The sequence below is a fragment of the Martes martes genome (genome assembly GCF_963455335.1).
Source record: "Martes martes genome assembly, chromosome: 5".
Classification (NCBI taxonomy): Eukaryota; Metazoa; Chordata; class Mammalia; order Carnivora; family Mustelidae; genus Martes; species Martes martes.
Window position 1 is genome coordinate 62431567 of NC_137892.1, and position 13424 is coordinate 62444990.

The 13424-nt window shown below is 42.2% G+C and overlaps 1 protein-coding gene and 1 pseudogene across 2 annotated transcripts in view; one reads left to right on the forward strand and one right to left on the reverse strand.

Annotated features, from left to right (window-relative positions):
• LOC308342884 (large ribosomal subunit protein uL23-like) overlaps positions 1-13424 on the reverse strand; it is a 1151147-nt pseudogene that overhangs the window by 33864 nt on the left and 1103859 nt on the right. The gene's annotated exons all lie outside the window — the stretch shown is intronic.
• ARSB (arylsulfatase B) overlaps positions 1-13424 on the forward strand; it is a gene marked incomplete at both ends in the record, with an annotated part of 162767 nt that overhangs the window by 6600 nt on the left and 142743 nt on the right. Inside the window, one exon of the mRNA XM_080804790.1 lies at positions 10464-10650. Within this exon, the coding sequence (XP_080660916.1) occupies positions 10464-10650 (187 nt within the window). The remainder of the gene's footprint in view (positions 1-10463; positions 10651-13424) is intronic.

Genomic DNA, 13424 nt, shown 5'->3' on the forward strand with positions numbered 1-13424 from the left:
CATAATAATGTATGTGGGTTCCGGTTTTTCCATATCTTTGCCAGCCCTCGTTCCTATCTTTTCGATCATAGCTTTCTAGTTATGGTAGTGGCCATGGAATGGTATCTTACTGTGCCTTTGATTTGGATTTCCCTAATGGCCTTGAGCATCTTTTCATGTCTTATTTGTCATTTGTATATTTCTTTGGAGAAAATCTCTACTCCAATCCTTTGTCATTTTTAAATTGGGTTGTCTTTTTATTGTTAAGTTGTAGGAGTTCTTCGTGTATTCTGGATGTTAAACCCTTTTCATATACATGATTTGCAAACATTTTCTCTGTGGGTTTTCTTTTACTTTCTTGATCATGTCCTTTTATGTATAACAGTTTTAAATTTTGATGTAGTTCAACTTAATTTCTTTGGCTGTTTGTGGTTTTGGTGGCATATCTAAGAAACCACTAAAGTGATGAAGATTTACCTCTACATTTTCTTCGAAAAGTTTTATAGTTTCAGCTCTTACATTTAGGTCTCTGAAGTGTTTTTAGTTAATTTTTGTATTTTTTTGAGGTATGTGGATGCATATGGATGCCCAGTTGTCCCAGCACCATATCTTAAAAAGATAATCATTTCTCTACTGAATGCTTTTCCTGCTCTTGTCACAAATCAATTGACCATAGGTCTATGGGTTTATTTCTGGACTTAACAATTTTATTACATCAATCTATATGTTCATTCTTATGGCACCACGACACTGTCCTGATTACTCTAGCTTAGTAGTAGGTCTCAGAATCAGAAAATCTGAGTCCTTCAATTTTGTTCTTTTTCAAGATTGATTTAGCTATTCTGGGCCCCTCTCATTTCCATATGAATGTTTGGATCACCTTGTCCATTTCTGTAAAAAATGCAGTGAAATTTTGATAGGGACTGCATTGATCTGTAAATCCATTTGGGGAGTATTACCACCTTAACAATGTAAGTCTTCTAATTTATGAACAAGGGATATGTTTCCACTTATTTAGGTCTTCTTTACTTTCTTTCCAATAGTGTTTTGTTGTTTTCAGCATGCAAGTCTTACAATTCTTTGGTTATGTTTAGTTCTAAGTTTTTACTCTTTTGGATATTGTCATAAATGGAATTGTTTTCTTAATTTCATTTTCAGTTGTTCATTGCTAGTGTATGGAAATGCACCTGACATTTGATCTGTATCCTGCAACCTTGCTGAATTTACTAGTTCTGAAAGTGTGTGTGTGTGTGTGTGTGTGTGTGAGAGTGAGAGAGATATCTTTAGGATTTCCTATATACAAGACCCTGTCATCTGCAAATAGAAATAATTTTGCTTTTTCCTTTCCAATCTGGATGCTTTCCATTCTGGATGATTACCTAATTGCCCTAACTAGAACCTACAGTACACTCTTGATTAGAAGTGGCAGGAGTGGACATCCTTTTCTTATTCCTGATCTTGGAGGAAAGCTTTCAGTCTGTCACCACTAAGTATAATGCATTCATTCATTCTTTCATTCAACAAATATTTATTGAGCAGCTCTTTATTCCTGGCATTGTGCTGTACTTTGAGGATCTCCTGTTGCTTGCAGTCTGTTGGAGGTGAGATGAGGAGAAGGAGAGACCAAGGGGGGAGGGGGGAGATGAAATAAACACATAAACAAATGAGTTAGCTAAGTGGATTTAAAGGGCCTGGCGATAAATGTAGAGAAGAAAATAAAGTAGGTAAAGTGCTAAGTGGCTCAGGGAATTATCTCCAAGAAGATAGGGGCAGAGGCCTGAATGAAGAGTCAGCCATTCAGAGATCCTGGGAAAGATAATTTAGACCAGTGGGAGGGACAGCCCAGCGCAGACCCAGTGGCAGCAGTGAGCTCTGAGAATGGAGATAAGGTCTCTGGCTGGAACTGAGCAGAGGAGGGTATGAAAAGCACGCTGGGAGCTCAGAGGTGAAGGCAGGGTCTTCCTGTCCTCATACTCCCTGCTCATGATAAGATATTAAACTTCAGCTTACTTGTTCGGTTTTCATAGTGATGTTACATTGAAGGCTACTCTAAGAACGTTTCTCATCTAACTGTGTTCTGAGTAAATACATCTTAAGGAACCACAATGACTGCCATGTGGTATTCCTTGGATACATGTTATTCTGGTTAGAATTGAATTTTTTAATCCCCCTCTACCTTTTTTTTTTTTTTAAGTAAGCTTATTTTTAAAATTGTCTTTAGGAAATACCTTCAAAGTTTCATGTGTAAGAGATTTAAATAGAGGTATGCGTTTAAAAAAAAAAAAAGATCTTTTCATCTTGGCCCTCAGCCCTCCTTCCTGTACAGAGCCCCTGTTTATTACTCTCTTGGTATCCTTTGGAGACATGTTGTGCCTATAATGAAATAGGTTTTACATTCACTTTCCCCTTGTTTGAAATTTCAGGACTGAAGTATTAATTTACAAGTCCTTCACGGGGTGGGAGGATAGGACAGATGTTGTTTAAGGGTGCAGATGTGCAACAAGCAGTAAATAAGACCTAGAGATCTAATGTACAGTATAGTCAACAACTACAGACAAGAATACTGTACTACAATCATCACACTTGCTAAGAAACTGGAACTAAATGATTCCAACCATTAAAAAGAAAGGATAATTATGTAAAATGATAGACATGCTAAGTATTGCTACAAGGGCAATGATGTCACAATGTATAACTGTGGTACACCTTAAATTTACACCATGTTATATGTCAGATATATTCCAATAAAAGTATGTAATAAAGATGTTTGTCAAAGTGGTCAAAGAAATAAATAAAAATCCGTCAGCTTTTCTAATAGAATTTGCATAGTGCTTTTAGTTCAAAAGAAGAAGACTTGAAAATACTAAATTTCTATATTCTTACAAATTGACTTTAATTAATCCTAATATTCATTATAGCTCTGTACTCTTAGTACATATTGTAAGTGTGGTGGTTTATTCTCACGTCTGACTTGTCCAGTAGACGGCCTTGCTTGTCGCTGGCCTGGAGAAGCAGTCAGTGCTGAACAACTAAATGAATGAATGTGCTAAATACCTTAACAGCTGAGAATTTCCTGAGAGAGTTCAAGCTCACTGTCTTCACCGCATATGGTTGATATGCCATTTCTAGGGCCCCTGCGTTCTTTTTAAGAAACAAAAAAGATTAAAGGGTAAAATAGCAGTAGGTCTTAGTGGGAACGTTTCCTTCTAGGAAAAAAGTAAGGAAAGTAACTTTGATCCTCAACTGGGAACATTCTCACCTTGGGAACGGAGGGGGCCGCTCCACCAGACTCTGTAACCTTCGCAGGGAACAGAAGCAATGAAAGATAACTCCAAGGTTTCATTCTTAAGGGACCCAAGTCACATTTTTCTTAATCACATTGATAAATGGACAGGACATTTCAGGGCTTTTCACTCACCCCTAACATAGAACCTTGGACAGGAAATATAGGAAGAGGACTGTCAGCAGCATTGTGGGTAATTGTTGACTTAGGCTTCAAGTTTGCTTTAAGAATGTGAGCAGCTGAGACTCATGGCTCCAGGCAGAATAGGGCCTTGCCTACTGGCACAGAAAGAGGAATGGGTTCTGCCTGAGGATGCTCTCACCTCCCTGCTTCTTTTCTTTAGTGCCCTCAGCACCCTGCCTGCCCATCCTTTATCAACCCCCCACCTGCTTGCCGCTCCTGGGGACCGTGGACTCCTGTCCCTGGTCGTCCCTCCCTGGGCTCTACGACTAGAAGTGGGACAAAGAGGAGTGAAGAGCTAGAAGTGGGCAAGGTGATAGGGGAAAGAAGTAGGTCACAGATTGGGAGTATTCGTGGTACCGTCTGGCAGTGGCATCCAGGGAGTCAGAAATAAGAGCCTACAGCTGGGGGACCATCGGCACCTCGGAAAAGAAGCACTTGTTCGCTTCTATTCCTGTGCTTTGGTAGGGGAGGGACAGAGGATGCATTAGCTCCACAGTGACAACTAAGGCAGCCCCCTCCTAAAACACACCACACACTGGGGCTTTAATGCAGGGAGCCCCGAAGATGACTTGTTTTGATCGGTCTTTTGTTTTGCTGAAGCCAGGTATCTTTCGTAAGCCTGGCCAGAGCCAAGAAGCATTTTCCCAGAAGGCAAGGGGCATCTGGAAGCCATATTTGGCAAACATTGAAAATATTTTAAAGAAACAATTCCATGTTTTACATATCTTACTTCCCGTATAATTGGAAATGCGGAAATAAATAAGTTTGGGGCTTAGTGGAGTAGGACCCACTGACTTATGGGGTTTTTTTGAGAATTGATTTTTGGGGTTTGTTATTTCAAGAATCACCCTGAACATAAGCTGTCACTGTCTGGTAACTCTCTTTGTTTGTGTTTCTTTAGTCCTATCACTTTACTAAAAATTTCTTTTCCTCCCTGTTTTCCTAGCTTTGCCTTTGGGGCTTTGGGTTGGATTTATAATTTAAACGGAGGAAGGCACTGATTCAGTTCTTGCCTTGCTTATTCTTTCTACAAACAGCATCCCTTAGTGGGTTCAACCAGAGATCTACACTCTTTGGTAATCAACACCAAAATAAATAGACCCTTAAAACTGTCAGTGACACCAGCCAGCTCTGCAGCCGGGGTTCTGGAGGACCAGGCCAGATGGCAGACTCAGGCCCCTGACACACATAATGTGTGTTCTGTAGCTCTTGGCTTTGACAGGGTGGGCAGCTGACTGCTTTTCACAAGGCTTAAGGTGGGGAGGGCACAGATTCTCCACTAGCCATTTGTTCTGTGGGGCAGCTGCAGGCCCAAGCCCTACGGTGGCGTGAGTGGTACTTGACCGTGGTTAAAACCTGTAGTGTACCGACTCAGAAGCAGGCTGGAGATTCTGAGCTCCTGGCTGGCCGCCAGCAGGATCTGCAATTGTGTTCCAGTCACCAAGCTTCCCTCTCAGCCCCCTGGTGTATACAGCGGAGGGTGGGGCTGCCTCTGCTGCCCCAACGGAGGGTGGACCGTAGCAGGAGGGGTGCAAAAACGTGGGTGCTGTGAGGGTGTGAGTGCATCGTGCACAGGTCCAACTGATAGGACAGGATCTTCCTGCCGTTCACCTGGATATTAATTACCTCGCATTATTAAGTTAGGAGAGAAACGGCATTCATTGCCCCATGTGTGGCGGTGGTTCGTGGAGCCCCTGGGGGAGTTTATTATCAGTGTGGCAGAAATAGTGCCCTCTGAGCTTCCAAATCCTGCAGATAACCAATCAACAGACCGCCTGGACCGCTTAAGGAGGGATAGGAAGAGGTTCTGAGGGTGGGAGCCCCCCTCCTTCCTTCTCCCTCCAGGAGATAGAGCTTTCTCTTTTTTCAGTTCATGAGACGACAGTGATAGGATCTTCCATGTTTACACAGGCTGGAATAACTCACAGGATCAGATAAATTTTATATGCAAAAAACCACACACACACACACAAGGATTCTCATCAGTTATCTCATGGAAAGAACCTAGAGACAAGCCAGGTCCTTCACGGACTATGTGGACCTTTTGCGTTTGTGCAGGAAAGCCTGGACGGTTCAGTAAAATCTTAGAGGGGAAGCTGTTTTTGGAAAGAGGCTTTGGTTTAATGAAGAAGAGATAGCCACACGTGATCGGTATAGAGCAGCTCCTCTGGACTGTCCTGTATTAGCTCTATAATCCTCTCCATTCATACCTGCTCTCTGAACGTTGAAGAGGGGGGTTCGAATGGAATTGTCATAGAGGCTGCTGTGTTTGCAAAAGGACACTTGTTTTTTCGTTGGTTCCTCTTGGTGCCCTGTCATCATCCTGCCCCACGAAGCGTGGTGTGGATCTATAATTCTGTGCTAAACTAAAGTGCTCAGTTGGAACCAGCTCAGCATTTGCCTGTTTACTGCTTCTCTACACATTACAGCTTCCTTACTTCAAATAGTGTTTGAACAGACTAAAAACATGTCTTTGGCTGCCATCCAGAGTTTGGCTTCCGCTTCCCCAGTAATGTCATAAAAACGCTCTGTCACATAAATTCTCGGGAATTGAAAAGAACAAATTCTCTGCTCCATATGATTGTAGATAATAGAAACAGGCTTCAGCTGACCACCTGGCTTGGTGCCCATGGACTAGGAAAACCGAATCACACAGCATCCCCTGGCAGGGCTTCATAGCTATTAGAATTAATTCTGTGTGTGTGATGGATGAGCTTTCTGTTTAAAGAAATCTGGGCATAGCATTTATCTCCACTGGGTCTTGGGTTCCCTACAATATTATCTTTCCTTATCCTGCACTGTTGCCAATTAGTATATATTATAAAGTTTTTGAATCTAGGATTGATTTTCTATTGAGGAAATTTTACGTTGTTAACCACGAACAGAATCCTTCTATGATCTGGGGGGTGTGTGTGTGTGTGTGTGTGTGTGTGTGTGTGTGTGTGTGTATTTTGAGAGCAATGTTTCTTGCCCCAGCCTGGATATTGTAGCATCCTTATTATTCAGGATCCCAGCTGGAAAGAGATAGCACATTCAAATTAGGATCATTTAGGGAGGTTTATTTATAAAGGGACTATTAAAAAAAGTGTGAATTGGGGGAAAGGGAACACAAGTAATGGTGTGTAACCCAGAGGAGCTGTTGCTAGCCCTGAACCAGAAAGGTGGGAAGGAAAGAACCCAGAGACAAAGTGTCACGTAGAGACGGCTGCCTTCAGGATGGCCTGCACAGAGAGACAGGGTCTGGCCGTTTGGACTCATCTCTTCCTTCCCTCTAATTTCCTGTCAGGGGTCTGCCTCGGCTGAACCCAGTCAGAAGCCAGAAGGTACAGAGTCCCCTTATTTGGTTCCCATAGGTCAGCCTCCCGGGGCAGAGAGCAGGACAGAAGGCAGAGAGTGGATTTGGAAGGCAACTGGAAGGCATCTGGCACTTATCCCAGGGGAGGTGTCCAATGATTTCTAGGAAAGGCATAGAAATCTTTTTTTTTTTTTTTTAAGATTTTTATTTATTTGAGAAAGAGAGAGTATGAGTGGGGAGGGGGACTAGGGAACAGAGGGAGAGGGAGAAGCAGACTCCCCACTGAGCAGGGAGCCGGATCCCAGGACCCTGAGATCATGACCTGAGCCCAAGGCAGACACTTCACCCACTGAGCCACCCAGGTACCCAAAAGATGAAAAATCTTAATAGAAATCTTAAACTTACTTTTATTTTTATTTTTTATTTTTTTTAAAGATAATCAAAGTTCTTGGCTTGAGATATCTTTTTATTTATTTATTTGACAGACAGAGATCACAAGTAGGCAGAGAGGCAGGTAGAGAGAGAGGGGAGAGCAGGCTCCCCGCCAAGCAGGGAGCCCGACGCGGGGCTTGATCCCAGGACCCTGGGATCATGACCTGAGCCGAAGGCAGAGGCTTTAACCCACTGAGCCACCCAGGTGCCCCTTACTTTTATTTTTAAAAAGCTTTATTGATGTATGATTGACATGCAATAACCTGCACATATTTAAAGTATACAGTTGGATAAGTTTTGATAGGTTTATACCTATGAAACCATCACCACAATCAAGATAGGGAATTATCCATCACCTTCAAAATAAACCCATTTTTATCACATGATCTCCCTGATATGAGGAATTTGAGAGGCAGAGTGGGGGGGCTTGGGGGTAAGGAAAGAAAAAATGAAACAAGATGGGATCAGGAGGGAGACAAACCATAAGAGACTCTTAATCTCACAAAACAAACTGAGGGTTGCTGGTGGGAGAGGGGATATGGAGAGGGTGGTTGGGTTATGGACATTGGGGAAGGTAGGTGAAATGGTGAGTGCTGTGAAGTGTGTAAGCCCGACAATTCACAGACCTGTACCCCTGGGGCAAATAATACATTATATGTTAATAAAAATCATTAACAAAAAATAGATTAACCCATTTTAATTTCACATTTAGGTATTGTATGTGGTTCTTTTGAAAGGATATGGAAAGCTAGAAGGAAATGAAGCAGTGGCAAGTGCTACTCCAAAGTGGTGGTTCTGGAAAGTTCCACAAAAAATGAAATTCAAGGCAATGTGAAAGCTTAGGAGAAAACTATTCAATAGTAGCTTAAAATAAATTAGGAAAAAAAGAGAGTATGTGTGATTTTTTTTTTTTGGCTTCTCCTTTATATCTATCCATTGCCATGTATTTCAAACGCAATAAAAATCTGTGGATCTGGTGCGTGTAAGTCAGTATGTGAACTGAGACACCCAGAGATGCATCAGTAGTCTGTCATGCCTGCGGAACCATAGACGAGTAGCTGAGTATACATTTTATCTGGTGTTCACATGCAGCACCACAGGCTCCTGGGGCAGCTCTGGGCTTAGGGGCATGTTTTCTCCAGTGCCACGCGGGCTCTCTAGAAAGTAAAATGCAGCATAGTGGGAAAGGCTCACTATGTTCTTAATAACAAAGCTTACGGTTATTACTGTGACACCTGTTGAATGTTGACTGTGTCCTCGGTGATAGAGCTGAGATAGGATTTAACTCCCCCAGCTTTATGCATTCTGTCTTAAATGATAAAAGCCAGTAAAGCATTTGCAAACACACTTTTACCATCTATTAATAATTGCGTGCAACCCACCTGACAGCTGACAGAGGCCAGGGACTTAGGGCTTGGGTTGAGAACTGGCACTCTCAACCTTCTGTGTTCCCAGAGCCCCATTTATTCCAGGGAAATCTGGAGTACCTAGCCCTTTCTAGAGAAGGCTAGTGTCCAGTGCAGAGTTGAAGGGGAGACCCTAGTCCCACATCAAGCAAAGGAAAGCACCTCCCTGGCAAAGCCGGGACAAGGAGGAGAGGTGTGAGGTTTGCAGGGAGGGAGTGGTGCTCGGCCTAGGATGGAGGCCCCTGGGGCCTCTGCTCCGATAGGGCCCCAGCAGGGCTGGCCAGCCGCCCACCAGCACAGGACCTGTGACGGGACCATGCTGGCTTCCCTGCTGGCCTTCAGACTCATCTGGCAAGTTCAGGGCTCAGGGTCTCTGCACTTTTTACTTCTGATGCCTAGAATATTCTTGCCTTGTATTTTTGCAAGGCCGTCTCACTCTCTCACTCAATTCATATTACTGTTCAAATAGCAATTCCACAAATTTCTTTTGCCACCCTCTCAAAAAATCAACTCTGTCACCATTTCCCTGTCCTACTTTATTTCCCTCACTGCAGGGACCACTACTGGATATTATTACATCAATTCTTAAACTTTTTGGTCTTAGGAACTCTGTGTGTGCTTAAAAATTATTACAGACCCCAAAGAGCTTATGTTTCTGTGGGTTACACCTTTCAAATTTCACTGTATGAGAAATTGAAATAGAAATTTAAAAATACTTTTGTTCATTGAAAAACAGCAGTAATAGTCCCATTACCTGTTAACATCAATAGCTTATGAAAATGACTATATTATCTAACATAAGAGAATTACATGAGAAGAGTAATACTGTTTTGTGTTTTTGTATGTATCTTCTATTAGTAGAAGATAGCTAGGTTGTTATAATCTGTTGTAATATATTGTTTTGGTTAAAGTTTATGAAGAACATCTAGCCTCGCACAGGTGGTTGGAAAAGGAAGGGTTACTTTAATAGCTTCTCATGTAATTGTGGATATTCTATTTGAATATCACACCAAGACTCAACCAGGGGTCATTTCTTTCTTTTTTCTTTTTTTTTAAAAAGATATTATTTATTTATTTGACAGACAGAGATTTCAAGTAGGTGGAGAGGCAGGCAGAGAGAGAGAGAGAGAGGAGGAAGCAGACCCCCCACTGAGGAGAGAGCCCGACTCGGGGCTCTATCCTAGGACCCTGAGATCATGACCCGAGCCGAAGGCAGAGGTTTAACCCACTGAGCCACCCAGGCGCCCCAACCAGGGGTCATTTCTTAAAGCCTGACTGTTGTGTGGTCCTTGCGCCCTAGGTGTACTTGTGTGAACCACTCCCAACATGTGGGTCAGATGGCTGCTTTTTTTTCCTTAAGAAAAAGTTGGTCACTGACTTTTGAAATTATGGTTTCCATAAAGTGGAATAAAGAAAGCAAATCATTACTTTAATTGTATTTCTGAATAACCCTTAAAAAAATCACCAAATCTGGAAAGATTACAGAAGCTCCTTCCACACCAAACACAAATTTCTCACGTGCACAAAAATTGGAACACTTTTTCCTTGATAGATCCACACTTTGTGTTACAGTGACTTCTTTTGAGGTGGGAGGTGAAATCCTAAGTTGATAGTTTCTAACATAATTCCTTGATAAATATTTGTTGAAATAGCTACTGTTTATTGGAGTCCTTTTATTCATTTCCCCCTCAATCCTGTTTATGTCCATTATCTTATTTGAATAAGTGAGTAAAGTGCCATTCAGAAATATCCCGAAGCTGGTACAGGGATAGAGTTCAACAGTCACATCTGCAGATGTGTCCAATAAATTAAGCAACCGCTTTATCTGCTTGTTTAGGATGTTTCAACACCATCAGTCTATACTTTCACGTTTGTCTCTTTTAAGATCCACACAGGTTTACAACACCAAATCATCTGGCCCTGTCAGCCCAGCTGTGTCCCTCTGGATGAAAAACTGCTGCCCCAGCTTCTAAAAGAAGCAGGCTACACTACCCATATGGTCGGGAAATGGCACCTGGGAATGTTCCGGAAAGAATGCCTTCCAACCCGACGAGGATTTGATACTTATTTCGGTAATGGAAATGCACATGTTTCTTTTACAACTTAGACTAGCTGCAACCATCTCGTAAAAACACACCCAAGCGTAATCAAATGAAATGACTGGAAACTTGAACACAGAATGAATCCGTCAGCACTGCGGTGGGGCAACTTTCTACTACCACCTCCGTACCCATGGCTCAGTGCTCAGCTCATGGTGGGCAGCTGCCCACAGGGAGGCGCGTACCTTTGCCAGGGTATTAAGTGCCGCCTTGGGGCCTGTGAATATTTGCTATTTCTACACCTGAGACCATTGTATTCTTAGAGAACTTTATTACCAAAAGGGGATACAGCTTGTTTTTTGTTTTTTAAAGATTTTATTTATTTATATATTTGAGAGAGAGAGAGAGAGAGAGAGAGAGAGAGAGAGAAAGAGAAATAGCACGAGAGAGAAGGGGTCAGAGGGAGAAGCTGGCTCCCCGCTGAGCCAGGAGCCCGCTGTGGGACTAGATCCCAGGATAACGGGATTGTGACCTGAGCCGAAGGCAGTTGCTTCGCTGACTTAGCCACCCAGGCGCCCCCTACAGTTTGCTTTTGGAAAAAAATTCCAGACAAAAACCCAATACAAGAGTATTTCCTTCACAAAGGTTAAGAATTTTTTTTCTCTCCATGAGCTGTCCCAAAGATTTGTTTTTTCTTCTAGAGATGGTAGAGGAGACTCTTTTCCGTTGGCATCCTTCTCCCCTTCTTGAGATCTGTTTTTGAAATGGTCTGATTGGGGAAGACCAATCAAAAGAATAAAATGGGAGAGTAAATAACAAACTGATAGGAAGGATACTAAGAAATAAGAAGTATTTTATGGATTTGATAACCCTATAAAATTGTGAAAACTTAAGTTAGTTTTAAAACTTACCCTCTTTTAACCCGTTTAGCTACCTGTTTACATCTCATTTGTTTCTTCATTTATTTACAACCTGCCACATCCAAAAAGGAACACACGCTGAACATAAAAAGTTTAAAAATAAATAGAAGGCTCCTGGGTGGCTCAGTCAGTTAAGCATCTTCCTTCGGCTCAAGTCATGATCTCAGGTTCCTGGGATCGAGTCCCGCATTAGGCTCCCTGCTCATTGAGGAGCCTGCTTCTCCCTCTGCAACTCCCCCTCTGCTTGGACTCTCTTTCTCTCAAATAAACAAAGTCTTCAAAAAAAATAGAGTAACAAATCAGGGTGAGTAGAAAAAGATGAAATTGTGGCGTGGCACCAAATTACAAAAAAAGCCCCTGGCTATATTACAAAAAAAACCTGGCTATAGGTGGGCTTCACATCAAACTCTGCACCTTGAGATTCCTTATGTCCAAATAAAAAAAAAAATTTTTTTTTTTAAGGAGACAGCTGTAAGAGTCACATTATTTATAAGATAAATGGAAACCAGATATCCAGGAAGAGTAAAGCATTTTCTGGCTCTTAGACCTGAGAAATTTCTCCTTTGGGGAAAGTAAGGTGGACAAGATCCTCAAAACCAGCATTTTAGTAATATAGTGGTGGTTTTCTTGTCCGTGTTTCTTGAGACGTTCCTTTTTATTCAGGGTAGGGCCAGAACGCCAGAGTGCATTTCAGTGATTACTGGGGGTCCAAATAATGCAGTTGAAACACACAGCTCTGTCACACCCTGTTGGATCTGGGGTTAACGCTGAGACGCAAGGACTTCAGGCAGGAGACCGCGTGTGCCCCGCTCCCACCCTGGTTCTCTAGCAGACATGGCTAAGCAGTCATGGCATTCTTTCTTGGTGAACCTGAATATATTCTCCACATCCTCAAATAACTGTTAAAGTCAGCCTGAGTGGAAGAGCTCTTTGTCATTTTGGAAATTCTAAAGGGAAAAGGCAGCCTGTATATCCTTTGACAGTTTTCAGTCAGACCTTTGCTGAAAGATCGATCAATACCTATGCTCTGGCAAGAGGAAGGATGATAGGTATTTTAATTTCTTCACTAAAATCCAAGTCACATATTTAAAAATCCACTTGGACAGAAGAAAATCATATCCTTTTATGAGAACTGAGAGGCCCCAGGATTCAGATGAACCAACATCCACCATTAATGGGGACTTGTAGATAGAAGGGAATATGACCATGCAGCTTTTTTCACTGTTATGACTTAGGTGTTCTGTTAAAAAGCAGTCAGATGGGGGTGTCTGGGTGGCTCAGATGGTTAAGCGTCTGCCTTTTGGCTCAGGTCATGATCCCGGGGTCCTGGGATCGAGTCTCCCTCTGCCTCTGCCTCTCTCTCTGTCTCTCATGATTAAATAAATAAAATCTTAAAAAAAAAAAAAAAGCAATCAGAGGATTATGGGGCTCGTTGCACAGCTCTGAATACCTGAAAGACCATTGAATTGTACACTTTAAGTAGGTGACTTGTATGGGATGTGACATATAGCTCAATAAAACTTAAATTAAGAAGTTGGAGATTTAGTTGTTCAAAAAGTATTTTATGATTTCTCACCAAAAAAGCATAGGATGCCCTCTTTTTCAGGCTCAGCATGTAAGTGCAAATTTGTGAATCACTGTTGTGAAAAAAGCTGTTTGATTGCCACATGGTTGTTGGTATCGTTCTGGCCAAATATGTAAATAAATAGTTCTTTTTTTATTTTTTTTAAAAGATTTTATTTATTTATTTGACAGACAGAGATCACAAGTAGGCAGAGAGGCAGGCAGAGAGAGAGAGGAGGAAGCAGGCTCCCCGCCGAGCAGAGAGCCCGATGTGGGGCTTGATCCCAGGACCCTGGGATCATGACCCGAGCTGAAGACAGAGGC